Below are 14434 nucleotides of genomic sequence, written 5' to 3' on the forward strand. Positions count from 1 at the left end.
ACGGTCTTCGTAGAGGGGTGCCTGGCTGCCAAAATAACATTACAGGCTTAGCGAGAAAGGATGAATGTTATCAACTGCGCCGCTCAATCTCCACGCAAGAAGGTGTCGAGTTAACAGGTTCGGGTAGAGGACCTTCCCCTGCTGCTGCGACAGAAGATCCGCCTGAAGGGGCAGCCTGATTAGAGAAACAAGCTGAACTGGAGAAGCTTAGGATACCAGACTCTCCATGCCCAGTCTGGTGCAACAAGAATGACTTGAGCCAGATCGCTCCTGATCTTCTTGAGAGCTCGGGACAGGAATGGTACTGACGGAAAAGCGTATAGGAGGCCTGAGCTCCGCTCGAGATGAAAAGAGGATCCGAGCAATTGCCTCCTTGGAAGCTCCAGCGCACAAAACTGCTGCCATTACGTGATCTCGGCGGAGGCAAATAGAGGCTCTCCCCACTGTTAAAAGAGGCCTTGCGCCACCTCCGGATGGAGACACCATTCGTGATCCGCTAGGCATCGATGGCTGAGTTCCTCCGCCCTGGTGTTCAGAGAACCTGCCAGATGTTGAACCACCAGTGATATGCCCTGCTGTTCCAGCCATGAGCAGAGCCGCAGGGTCTCCTGACAAAGGAGTCACAACCCCATCCATCCTGGTTAGGTGCAGTACCACATGGCGGTGGTCTTGTCCGTGAACACTTTGTAGGAGGCTGGCTTAATATAAGGTGCACACTTATTTAAGTGAAGCACCCTGCACTAATCCAGACTACCCTTATGGTGATTCTAGTGGTCTTGGACAACCATAGAAAGCTCTAAGTGGTAGATGGAGAGCAGCTTTCAGGCTTAGTCCACAAGAAGTGTTAAGCAGCTTGTTTTACCAGATCTAATCATATAGTGTAGGTTAAAAGAAAAAGAACCACTGTGTTGATATAAAAATAGTTATGTTTACTATGCACACTCACTAACACATTGGTATATCTCCTACCCGGGGACATCAGCACAATACACTCAATACTTTAGATGTAAACAGGTAAGTAAGCACAAATACACAGTTGCCTCCAGGGGGAGACCAAACTATATACTAAAGAAGTGGAAAGCGAACTGCGACCGAAGTCGGCCCTTGGACCAGAAGACTCAGAAGAGCTGGGGACATAATGAACCACCCGAGGTAAGTACCCAGGAACCCCACGGAGGCTGTGTGCAGAGTGGAAACACAGCCGCGTACTCAATACAAGTCAATGGGATAGTCACGGTTGCAGCTTTCAAAAAGAAGGACCCTTCCCAGTGGATCCTAAAGAAACCCCGTGGAAGACAGAAAGTTGGAGAGTCACCCCACCCATGGATACCCCAGGAACCAGGACAACTACACCAGGGAAATCAGGTGCATGGGTGTGAAGTGACATCGGAAACCGCCGTAGACCAAAATGGAGGACTTCAGGAAAGGCGCCACTGACGAAGAAGGTGAAAGAGTCTGATGGAATCCAAGGATAGATTCTTGAAGAGGAGTACCTGCAAGCAGAGGGGACAGAGTCTTAACCCCTCGGAGGGGACCAGAAGGCACGGAAGACTGATGACGGAAGATGCAGGAGCGATGACGGTGACCTTGTTGCTGCAGCTGTGAGGACCAGGCAATGCTGTGGAAGACTAGGAACCTTTCACGAGCTGTCCCATGCAGGAAGTCAAGAACCAGGGGTCAGTGTCTGACGGGTGCACCAGCAACCCTTGGCAGCAGCAACAAACGTTGTAAACGAAAAAGATGCAACGTTGGGACCAGCAAGGTCCAAAAGACTCAGAGCAGGCCTCGAAAAAGCAGGAGAGCCCACTGAAGCCAAAGAAGACCCTCAAGAGGACACACAGGCCAAAGGCACAGGAGTCGCAAGAGTACCTCAAGCAGCTCACCAAAGATGCAGGCCCACAGTGTAGAGGTTACAGTGAGGACAAAGATATTGGCAGGAAGAGATGCTGGAGGCTGGAGCTTCTTGTAACCCGAAGATCTCTGAAATGCAAAGCCAACAAGCCTTGGCATAGGCAAGTTGATGCGGTGCACAGGGGTTCAGTTCCAGTGGCACAGACGAGGGATACTGGCCTCAAACTTGCTGAGAGGACAGACCAGTCCTCGAGGGAGTTGCAGAACCACCACCTGTGTTGCTGGGTTTTTCAGAGTCCGTAGGACATCAGTAGCAGCAGACTGGTCAGCTTTGTTATGGTGCCTACAGATGAAGGTGTCTTTGATGCCCACAGACCTTGAGAGGAACCTGGAAGTAGCACAGGCACAGACGAGGAAGAAGACTTGCAGAACAGCGAGACCAGGAGCAGCAGGAGTCTTCCTTGATACTGACTCGGTTCCAGGTGAAGTCCAGCGAAGTCCAAGGTGCCCAGATGGTCGAAGTTGAAGTGCTTTTGAATCTTGTCCCACGATGACTCTGAAGAGCCACCCACAGGTAAGTCCTTAAGTACCCTAGGGAAAGGGTTGGAACGATTCAGTGTTCCCTCCCAGAGGAGGGGCTGGACAGAGGGGAGGATACTCCCATGTCCTTTGTCCAGTTTCACACCAGAGCGGGAGCAAACAGCTCCCTAAACTGGGACAAACTGGAGTATGCAAGGAGGGCACCAAATGTTCCCTTCAAAGCAGTCTGGTGGCGCTGGCAAGCACCCCAACCCAAGCCAAAGGGCACTAAGCCCTGCCTGGGAGGTGGTCACACCTCCCCGTGACAGGATACCTATTGTTCTACCTTCCCCTACCAGACCTAAGCTCAGCAGCAGGAGGGTAGAATCGGGTATGGGTTCGGCAGCAGCACTAGCTTGCTGGCAGACCCTGGAATGCTGTTATTGGGAGTACGGGGCTTCACGGAGGAGCCCCCTGGTGCATGGAATCATACTCCAACACCGGTAACGTTGTTGGGGTATGATTCCAACATGTTTAATACCAAACATGCCCAGGTTCGGCATACCCACTATATAGTTAGCCATCGCGTAGTGAAGCATGGCCATTATATGTATCAAAATGGCTGACCGCATTTGCAAAGCCTGGAGAATTGACTCCGGGGTTTGTAGTGGGTTTCCTGATCGTGCATGGCACCCTCACACTTGTAACCTAGCACTCTGCCTTTAGGATTGAAAGGCCTACCTTAGGGGTGACTTATAGGTTTTAAGTGCAGTGACCTCAGATAGAAGAAAACTTGTATCTGTTGTGAGTGGTGCTAGCACCAGCTCACACAGGTTGCAATGGCAGGCCTGTAGTCACATTTTGAGTGGTCTCTCATGGGTGGCACAATTCATGCTGCAACCCATGGGAGACCCCTGGTGTACCTATGCCTTGGGTACCTGTTGGACTTGGCCCTTCTGGCCAGTTCACCCCTAGAACTTTTTGCATTATCTTAGCCTTTTTCCTGTGTTGTACTAGTGGTTTTAAGCCTCTAGGCGCTTTTACACTGTGTCCCAGTTGAAAGCGCGTGCGCTCTGTGTATGTTTTAGTGAGACTGACCTGCCCTCCCATAGGAATGCATGGGGGATCTGAGTGACCGTGTTAAGTCCTGATGTGAGAGGAGTGCAGAGTTTGGTATGTGCGAACTCGTGAGAGTGAATGCTGCGCAATGATGTGTGCGGCGTTACGGTGTCTCGTGTAGAAGTGCCACTTCTAGAAGCTATCCTGTCTGTATAATAAATGTGCAGTGACTGTCTGGCTTGCGATTGGCTGGTGTGTCTGTCTCCAGGAGTCAGGATGGGTCTGCCACGGTGGTGAGTGGAGAGAGCTGCATGTTGATGGCAGGGAGGAGTACACCTGGGACCTGAATAGGGCTGGGCTTTCCCCACACAATGCTGGCTCCACCCCCTGTGGTGCGTCTAATGTCCCTGGCCTGTCCTGTGAATAGGGAGAGGGGCTGAGAAAAACAAAGTGCTCAGGAACCAGTTGCATCTGGTTCGCCCCTTCCCTGCACCTTTGGAGACAAAGGATTCTGTGTATAAAAGAGGGGCTGTGACCCCATGAAAATGTTCATACTTGATCCTGCAGGGCGTGCAGCTGCTGGGGGCCCAGGGGAGGGCTGGCCTCCCTGTGCCCTGCCTGCCCCTTTTGCCCTGAAGACGTCTTTGCTGGGAGCTTGGTGCTCCATTTCTTTTTCCCCAAGGAACTTAGCCCTAGCGCATGGTGAGCGCTTGATTTTACTCTCTAGGGAGTGCTTTACTTTCTCCCTGCTGCACTGGACTGCGTGCTGCTGCTGAGAGGGGATCCCCCAGCCTAGGGATTCCCTCTCCTCCTTCTGATGCTGGCACAATTCATGCTGCAACCCATGGGAGACCCCTGGTGTACCTATGCCTTGGGTACCTTAGTACCATATACTAGGGACTTACAAGGGTACACCAGTACCCAATTGAGAAGGTACCAAAGTACTTACCACAGTCCAATTTTGCGAGAAAACACAGTGACTGGCGTCCTGATTAGCAGGATCCCAGTCATATCAGTCATACAACAGATTAACACCATCAAAAAGTGGGGGTAATCATGAAAGCAGATCCTGCTTCCCTACACACTTGAATCAGCTTTCTCTTGATTAAAGGAAGAAAGGCTTTCAATGCCAAGATACTCGCTTGGAACTCCAGCAAGTTGATGCGCAGTCTTGATTCCAACAGAGACCAGGGTCCCCTGATCTCCACCTCTCCCAGATGGTCGCCCTATCCCAGAAGTGACGCATCTGTCATTACGGTGTGGTCTGGTTAGGGAAGGGGGAGGGGTAGGGATCTGCCACTGACACAATCACGGTAGTTTAGCCACCACTGAGGATCCTGTGCAGTTCTCTCTGAGATCTCAATTATGTCAAGAAGATTCCCCTTATGCTGAACCCACTTGACCTTCATGTCCCACTGAAGAGCCCATATGTGCCATCAGGCGTGTGTCACTAGCAGGATGCAGGAGGCCATGAGGCCCAGCAGCCTGAGAGTCATTCTCACAGTAATCCAGGATAGAGGCTGAAACATCATTATCATAGCCTGAATATACTGGACCCACCGCTCAGGAGCATAGGCCAGAATCTGCACTGTGTCCAGAACAGCTTCGATGAAAGGGAGCATTTGAGAAAGAGTCAGGTAGGACCTCGGCATGTTGATAGTGAACCCCAGCAAATGCAGAAGTTTTGCCGTAGTATGAAGATGGAAGACAACAGCCTGTGGCAAGCAAGCCAAAGCAAAGTCAAGTGATTCTCAGTCAGCCAGCGGTAAGCTGGAGGCAAAGGGGAAGGTAGTTTAAAAGAGGAGGGAGTAGGCCCTTCAGACGATCTGGAGGACCCACCTGGTCGAGGTGGTGTTCTGCCAGTGGTGGAGGTGATGGCTGATACTGCCACCAACTGGCCGTCCATGATCTTGAAGGGCCGGACTAGGAAGGCTTGGAGGCTGAGGTTGCAAGGCGAGCAGTGGACTGAATCGAGCTCTGGTTACCTGACCCATGGGCACTGAACGAGCCAAACCCACGGCCACGCAGAGGCTATTGAATTTGCGTGGCATTGGGGCTTAGGTATGGCTGGCACAGCTGAAAGCCCCTTCAGTAGCCATCAAAGGGGTGTAAGGCAGACTGAGGGCGAGTGGCCACTGTGAGGCCAAAGGACTAGGCCGTAGCCAATGAGTCTTTAAAGCGCTTCAGTGACAGATCTACCTTGTCTCCAAAGAAACAGGTGCCATCAAACGGAATTTTCATGAAAGAGGCCTGGACATCCCCTGAAAAGTCAGAAGTCCTCAACCAGGCGTGGCGCCAGACAGCCACTGTTGATGAAATCGCTCTGCCCAGCGAGGCGGTCGTTTCAAGACCACAACGAATGGCGAACGTTGCCGTATCTCTCCCATCTGATACTGCTTGGGAGAGGATGGCTCGGGCCTCCTCCAGGACCCATGGCAGCACTTGCACAACCATTTCCCACAAAATCTGGAAATATTGGCTTAATAAGCATGCGGTGTTCACAGACTACAATACAAGGTTGGTGGAAGAAAAAAATGTCTTATCCCAACTATCCAGCCTCTTGGATGCCCTATTCAGGGTTGTGGAAGGAAATGTGACTTAGAGGTAGAGGCTTGGACCACCAACCACTCAGGGGTAGGGTGGTTGGTGAATAAATTTGGGTCATCCGGTGTAGGCTGATGGCTGATGGCAGCGGGCCATTGTCCTATTCACAGGAGCCTCCTGTTTTGGGCTTGGACTAGGTTCCCAAAAGGACATTAGTTAAGGCGTTGTTGAAAGTCAGCAAGGGTTGAGAGGAGACGACACCAGGCTGCATGACCTCCGTCAAGATGTTCGTCTTGAGCCCCACAGAAGGGAGCTGAAGGTCCAGGACCTCAGCTGCCCTTCGCAACACTATAACATATGATGCCTCCTCCTCCGTAGCCAGGGTAGGGGGAGAAAGCAGGCCAGAATCTGGAGCGGTATCCAGTCAGCTGGCCTTGCCCAATTCCTCATACCAGTCCATTTCATAAGGGAAGCGACCCCTTCCAATTATCCTCCATTCCTAGTCCTTGAGAACAGGACTGAGGAATAAACCTAGAACCTAATAGATCTGTTGGCGCAAATCCGGCTCCGGGTTGTCAGGGATAAGAATGGGGCTGGCACTGCCGCTGGCACCAGTGGCGTTGGGAGTCTCAGCGTGGGGATCGGCACCGGGGAAGGACACAGTGGGACGACTGACGTCGGATCCATCACCTGATCCTTGTGAGGGGTCATCAGCGTTGGGGCTGGAGCTGCATGTGTGGAAGCCGATGGAGCCCACTCTGAGCCGACGGGGCCCGAAGGCGCGCGGGAGGGGTTAGGTCTCCCAATATGAGGCACATGGCATCATATAATTCCTTGAGCTGCGTGGGGGTTGCTTCGGCTCCCAGGAAGGCGAGGAGCCGACCCAGGCACAGGTTCCGAGGAACGAGGCCTAGAGCGCCTAGCACGACAGCGCCTAGAGCTCTGTCGTGTAGGCCGACAGATGGGAATAAGTCAAAGCACGCTTTGACTTCTTATGTTTCCTCTGCTTCTTACCTGACAGATTCAACGACTTCGAGTGTTCCAGGATGAAGACTTGAGACTCCCGAAGCGGTGCCCAGAACTTCCTCTTGAATGGAGAACGAGACCTCCGTGGAGAACGACACCATGCCAAGTGCCGGGCCGCAAGCAGCTTTAGGGACCACTCTCTCAAAGCTTTAGGGCCATGGCCTGGCAGTCGGAGCACCACTTCGAGTGGTGGTTGTGGTCCAGGCACCAAAGACAAACCAGGTGCTGACATGGAGCGGTGACAGGCACCACATGACTTGAAGCCAGAAGTCTTGTTTGACATGAGGAAATCCTACACAACTAAAAAGGGGGTAGACAAAACCTCGAAAAAAGCCTGTCTAAAAGTGACAGAGTAGCTCTCTTCGCAGATATGCATTGGCTGGCACGAAAAGAAAAGAACTGATGTCAGCACACCGAGGTGGCACCTATATAGGTGACTCAAATGTCACAATGGCATGGACAACGTCGATGATGTCACGCGGAGCCTACTGACTCCACCTACTGGCACGCAGGTGTATTGCTCAAAGAAAACTCTTCCGGATCCAGTCTGACGCCTGGGAAATTCAGAGGTAAGATATCTGTGGCTCGATTACTATCAGATGCATGAAGGAGAGTTCTTTTCTGGGAGATAAACAAACACCATGGTAAAACAAAAAATGTGCAGACCCACACCTCAACCTAGTACTGATACTGGGCGCAGAATAAATTGGAGAAGGAGAGAAGCCATGACTGAATATTACCAGCAAGTAACTCATGTACTTCCATTTCTTCCTTCTGCTTCCACAGTTGTCAGAATATCAGGAAATACCAAAGCACTGCAGACTCTTCAATTTTACGTCACTTTCAAAATAACACAAATGGTTTTAATGGAATCAACAAAACACGAGCTGCGGTCTGTAGACACAACCGTGAGGAAAAACCCTTGCTAACCGAAGACCACTTTATTAAGAGGGAGCTAGGGGGACTGGTAGTGTTAACAAAAAAAAATTAACACGCTGACTCCTTAAAAAGGTTGATTCCAAACATGCAGCTGAAAAGCCCCAATATGTTAACAACATGTATTCAGCAGTTACTGTAGCACATTAACGGAGATAACAACCGAAACGAAAGCCATAGTCTTGACTAAACAGCTCTGCTAAACATGCTTTATAGAGCGATCCCACTAAAATACTGTATGTTTTTTATTAAGCTCGCCAACAGGCTCCAAAATAAAAAAATTAATTAACTGAATATAAATCTCAATATTTGAACAAGGTAAATGGGGCCATTATGTGAGAGAAAACACCAGCAAAAACAAGTACCTCTCCTCTTTAAAACTATTTATCACTTGTAGCAAAGGTAAGTGGGAAAATATTATGTAAACCACCAAATTTACCCACAACAACAAAGGGTTAATTTAGGAGGATCAAAAAATGGAATAAACAATACCAATCTTTTGCTGTTGGACAGACCCAGCTAACACGTTTCATCCCTATATTCGGACTTCATCAGGTCAATACATTTCTCATAGTTAAACTTTCATCTATCCTTTTCTCCTCACATCCACTCCATTTGGTTTTGTGTAGTTTCTCCTGTGTCTGGCCAAAAAAACGCTCCCTCTTCTCGTTTAAATGTAAAGGACAACAGGATAGATGGAAGTTTAACTATGATAAATATATTGCCCTGATGTAGTCTCAACATAGGGACGAAATGCGTTGGCTGACTCCAACAACAAAGGAATATATTTTTGTTGGCAAAAGAGTAAAAAAACTTTTGAAAAAGTCCAGCGCTTGGAGAATCAATTATTTGCACCAAACACTGACTCTGATTATATTCTTAGGATTAGATGTGATAACAGTAAAATAGTCATGGACATGTGCATAAATAATGTGTTAATATGTTGTCCTCCCACAAAGTAGTGTTTTAAGAAGTTGATGAGAAGCTTTGCGGGCAGTCCAATACTTGGAAGTGGGCACAAGTATAAAGAGAATTTGGAAACACTGACCAGTAGAGTCTTGAGAAACACAACTGCCTTACTTTTTGAATATGCAACGCCGCAGCACCCAGATTACAGAATAATGAAAGATCTGCCACCCTTTAGTTTGTAATACAACAGACAACTGCAGAAGCAAATCAGAAGCTGGAGACAGTTTTATTAGTGGCATGAAACCGCTGTGTGTACAAGAACTTTATATAAGCATGACAGAAGCAGGCATTGTAAAGGGTGAGCAGTATCACTTGATCGCAAAGAACCACCATAGGAGCTTCAGTATAATAAAGTACCAAAACCTTAAAAGAACCTTAGAAGATACCTGATTGAAAAAAATCCTTGCAGTCTTTCCGAAATCTAAAGACCTTCTTTTGCAGATCTTATCTGCAAGACTACACTGATATCGCCAGTAGCCCTCATTACTTAAATTGAGATACCCATCTTGTTTTTTCTACGCAAATGGTGCCTCCTTCTCACTATTCTATTACAGTACATTTACTAGGACATCATCATCCTCTTGTCTTCACTGCATTTCTTCATAATTTTAAAGTGCCCCAACGTGTCTAGGGCTATTGTACTTACATATGTTAAATAAATGCACAGATAAACAATGAGGATGGCTAGGTTTCAAGTGTGCTTGCGGAGTACGAAACACCAGGGCCATCGTAATGGCAAGATTAGAGATGCTCAATGTGTAGCAATCCGTTAATAGATTAAACAGCGGTGAGTGCAGGGGTTATACAGGGTTCTCATTGAGTTAGTATAGTGCTTCCTGTAGTCTTTACTCACCGCAGTTGCCCTCCTTTTCTTCCCAACACTTTGGCTGTCATTCTGCTCAGTACCAGATGTACAACTGCTGTCAGTAGCTGCATCTACTGAGTTGGAGGTGGGTAAAGTGAGAGCTTGGGGTGGAGCCAAACTTTGCCCCTCTTGAATCTCTGTTGTCTTTTGGTTCTCAAGACATTGTTCAGGGGTTTGCTCTCTCTTTATAGATGATATTTCAACAGCAGACAAAGTACTGTGCTGAGTTGCAGCTATTTCTGCTGCCAGAGAGGATGTAGTGCAGGCAGGCGCCTTTGGTTTAGGATCAGTCTGCATGTCTTCATTACCATTTGGTCCCAGTGGCACAGAATTCCGTTGGCTGGAGGGCACATCTTGCCTCTTTATTTCTCTGTGTGCAGCTTTGTCAGAAAATAAATCATAAACAGAGCTGGTTCGGTCCACTGCAACACTGCTCTCAGAGAGGCTGCGCTTTCGAGCTGTACCAGGTAGTGGAATGGTAATTGCTTCCCAGTGGAATCCTTCAAAATTGGAAAGCTGGAAATCTTCTTCCATATCGAGTTCATCTTGTTCGTTCTGAACTGGTGCAACCATCTCTATACCAAATCTTATGGAAGGAAAACAAGCATTAAAGCAGGGTGGAAACTTACAATGATAACACTGAAAAACATCACTTTAAATAAAGAGGCTCATGAAAGCCTCTAAATCAAACTATGGCATGTTTCCCAAGCTACTGAACAATAACCTTCCTCCAATTGCCCTCCCTGTGTATTCATCAAAATACACAGATCCAAGGAGGTAATCAACCTCTCATGTGGTTGGATTTCAAGAGGGGGAACACAACTATAAAGGACACAAGGGGTATTAAATAAAGATTAGCCAATGGGACCATTTGAGTTCTTTGCTAAAAAAGGAATAAGAAAAAAAAGGTTTAGCACGAAACCATCCTACATGAAGTTATGCACCATGGCAAAAAACATGAAGCGGAATTACTTCATACTACAACTGACATAAATAGCATAAAACACTTGGCTCTCTTTTGCCCCATGCATGTTAGGTGGACCATCATCAAAACCCGTTGGAACCATTTGTTTCTATGCAATCTCAAAAATGGTCCATTTTTAACCTTCTGCATACCAATGCTCTATATAGAATGTCAATACACCATAAAGTCTACCAAGTCTTGCATTAAATGCTCTGTGTAGACTCATGAAGAGCAAAAAAGCAATAAACTGTCACACAAAATCCTGAACACTATTCTGATCTGAAGCAGCTTGTAAATGATGAAACGAAAAGATTTCCTGTGTTGCACCTCAATTGCACAATCATGGCTATAAGCCCTACAACCATAAACTATAGTACTACTGTTACTGCTTTGTAGACAAGTATGACTGCTTGGCATACTGGACTGCAACTGACAATAAAACAAAATGACTCATTGACACACCTCACTGCTCAATATTAAGTAAAACAAGGATCCTAACCGTGGTAAGCCTTTGCCAAGTTCCTGTTTTTTTTTGGTCACATGCTGGATAACCTGTTCCCAATTTACATTTCGACGTGAAGCATTTAGAATCTGCCGCAGGGTTGGCTTCAATCCAGATTCCTTTTCAGTCTCACTTTTTCGATGGCCGCTCACATTCCGGATTCGGCGTGCATTATTGAGATTGGGCTCTGGAAGATGTGCCGTAGCTTTGCTTTTAGGACCAATGTGTCGTGTCAGGTCTCGCTGGAGGGATACTGGAAGACCAAGCTTGCTTAGTGGAGGCAGAAGAGGTTGGGGACTGGCTCCTTTCTGCATGTCCTGATCACACACATTACTTGTGCCTGCATCTGACTCCACCTGCGCATCGGCTTGAAGTGGATGTTCACTGTCTTCACTTTGCAGAGCAGCACACTCAACACTTTCCAGAAGAGACAAGGGTGACTCTTTTGATTCACTTTTAAGTGGAACACATTTGGTGGGACCTGCAGTAGCATCTGAAGAGCTGGCGAAATTGTCAGACGTTTCAAAAGTGTTTCTTTCTTCCTTGCTTGTGTCTTCACAGGGGAGCAAGGTATCTCCAATAAGGCAAGGTTTTTCAGATTTTTCTCCAAAGCGTTCATCATCCGATAGCTCCCCATCACTTACATTCTCCAGCAATTCCACATGAAGTTCTGTTGTCTCGGTATCTTTTGAAACCTTATCTGAGTTACTAACTTCTTCAGATTGTTTTGTATAGCTTTTGAGGAGATGTTCACTTCGCATAGATCGGCTGGACTGTAAGATTTCTTTGGCTTTCCGTAGAACTTCGCTGAGGCTTTCCATGGCCTCCTTTGGAGGTGTGTCAATGTTGGCTTTGTTCGCAGGGCTACGACAAGAAGCACTGCGCAGCTTGGAGATATAAGAGTTGGACTGGTCAGTCTCTAAATGGAGTGCGCTCAAACGGGTCCGGCTTTCTCGGGGAGATGCAGGAAAGATAGGCTTGACACTATTTTGCACACTTGCTGCCTCTCGCTTTTGTGTAAGACGTTTGCTAGGGCTTGGTAAAAGAGGACATTTAAGGACTGGCATTCTGCTACTTTTTCTGTTATCTTGATCAGAACTTCGTTCACTAGCAGTGTCTGCTGACTCCTTAAAAGGATTGCCTGAATCCGCATCTAAATTATTACTTTTAGGTTGACAAGCGTCATCATTTACGCTGAGCTTTGGTTGAGAGTCTGAAATATTGGTTTCACTATTTTTCAAAACCTTTTGCAGTTCCTTTTCTGAACTTTCAGCTATATCTTCAGTTGGAGGTTGGTTCTCTGCAGCTTTCTGGGAAGGATAAGGGCTCCAGCGATAGGGTTTATCTTTAGACGGGCTTGCTCCTTTTGCAGTGTACTTGGTAGTTTTGTAATCTAATTTCTCTTGTGCACTAAACTCAAATGTGGTACCAAGAGGAAGATGATCACTGGTGTAATCCTCTGGATACACAGAATTGGCACACTGCTCCTCTGCGCGATCACCACAGGATTTCAGAGCACTTGTGTGATCCTTGTCCGGACGTTCCCACGTATATCTCATCCGATTATAATTTATGGACCTACCACGTTTTGTATTCCAGCCCACACCCATGTCATCCACTCTGTTCCTCCCTGGGTGAAATCCATCATTCCATCCATTTGTAGCACGTGGAACGGAGTTCCAGTTTCCACCAGGATGCCACGTAGGAAAACTTGCACCGTTTTCAGGGTTCCAATTGGGATTTCTTACCGTACCTCTAAAATTCCAAGGCACAGCGCCTCCCCTATTTGAATTCCAAGCAGTTCCAGTATTATTAAGGCCCTGATGTCGTTTTGCTGGCCCTCCAGGAGGAATTAACTGCCATCCGCCACGCCCTTTTGTACCCCTGGGATATCTGCTTGAATTGGAGATTTGGGTGGAATGCGGGAACTTTCCTGTTCTTAGATTAAGAAAGCCCTCGTTTTCCCATTTCCAGTCTCTGTGTGGCATTCCATGGTGGAGCCACATATCTTGCTCATAATTATCTCGGTTTCCATGAGGTGCTCTATTTTCTCTTTTTCTCTGGAGCCTCCTGTCATCAGTTTCTGGTTCCAGGTATGTGTTGCTTGTTCCATCTTGTCTGAAAAAAAAGAATACATTGTAAAACTAATGGTCAGTTGCTTTACATTTTCATGTTCTAAACACTACTACACAATAATAAAGCAAGGTTTCCTTAGAAATTCAAGAAAATACTAGTTTCTATATAGCTTCCTAGATATGTGGGACATTTGTTTAGGGTCACAGGAAATATCTTCATGCCTAAAACATTATAGCATACAGTGAGGCATGAATCAGTCAATCACACCATAATCTTCATGAGCCTCCTCTTAACTCCTTTCTTGTACATGGCATTATGTGTAACCCTATATTTCCTGCCAAAGAAAGAAGAAAGGGGAAGAGGATGAGGTGAAAAAGAAGTAGTGCATGTAGTGATAAACCTAGCACTATATCGTTTTGCCACCTTGTCTTTAATTTTAGGGAACAGGTAGCAATCCATTCAAATACAAATTGACTGGCAAATCATTGAACTGTGCAAAGTCTGAGCGCTACTATTTATTCAGCAGTCAGAAAAGGGGAAATTTAAGTGGCAAAATCCAAGGGTTTCAGCAATTCAGTCTCAATACATGTTCTTCCCTATACATGTACACAGGCACTTTACTTAATTTGTGTTGTACATGAACTTTCTCCTTTCGTGCATGTACAAACTCTTTTACCCATCCTAGGTTATGAATAAGAAACATCTTACATCCCCATTATAAGTGGCCAGTTTTTTTCTGATCCCTGAGCAAACATGTTTGTGCACACAGTGTGAGCACAAGTTTATCACTAATTACATCTTCCACAATTTCCCCCCGGGTGAATTTTGGTCAGTCAAACCTGCCAAATTTCCCAGAGGAGAAATGCCCGGTAAATACTGTGACATTCATTTAATGGTGCAAAAAGCAAAATCTGAGCATTTTTCCACGTATGGATGAGGAAAACTAGAGGTAACAGTTACTAATCTGACACTATAAACATTGATCCCTGGAGGCACTGGTTTTAACAGGCCGATAAAGAACTTTTTCCACCACTAGGCTAATTAGTGAGGGCCAGAGTACTTCCTCGAAATATCACATAAACTAGACACTACAAATAACAAGCATTGGCATAGCCAATAGGTC

The 14434-nt window shown here is 46.9% G+C and overlaps 1 protein-coding gene across 3 annotated transcripts in view; it reads right to left on the bottom strand.

The window, feature by feature from the left end:
* The window catches only part of ZNF106 (zinc finger protein 106), a 387174-nt gene that overhangs the window by 237815 nt on the left and 134925 nt on the right, over positions 1 to 14434 (bottom strand). For all 3 annotated transcript variants that reach the window (XM_085627097.1, XM_085627096.1, XM_085627098.1), the window contains exons 6-7: positions 11233 to 13353; positions 9758 to 10355 (exon numbers count right to left, since the gene is read on the bottom strand). In XM_085627097.1, the coding sequence (XP_085483223.1) occupies positions 9758 to 10355; positions 11233 to 13353 (2719 nt within the window). The remainder of the gene's footprint in view (positions 1 to 9757; positions 10356 to 11232; positions 13354 to 14434) is intronic.

This window comes from Triturus cristatus, chromosome 9 (assembly GCF_964204655.1).
Source record: "Triturus cristatus chromosome 9, aTriCri1.1, whole genome shotgun sequence".
Taxonomy (NCBI): domain Eukaryota; kingdom Metazoa; phylum Chordata; class Amphibia; order Caudata; family Salamandridae; genus Triturus; species Triturus cristatus.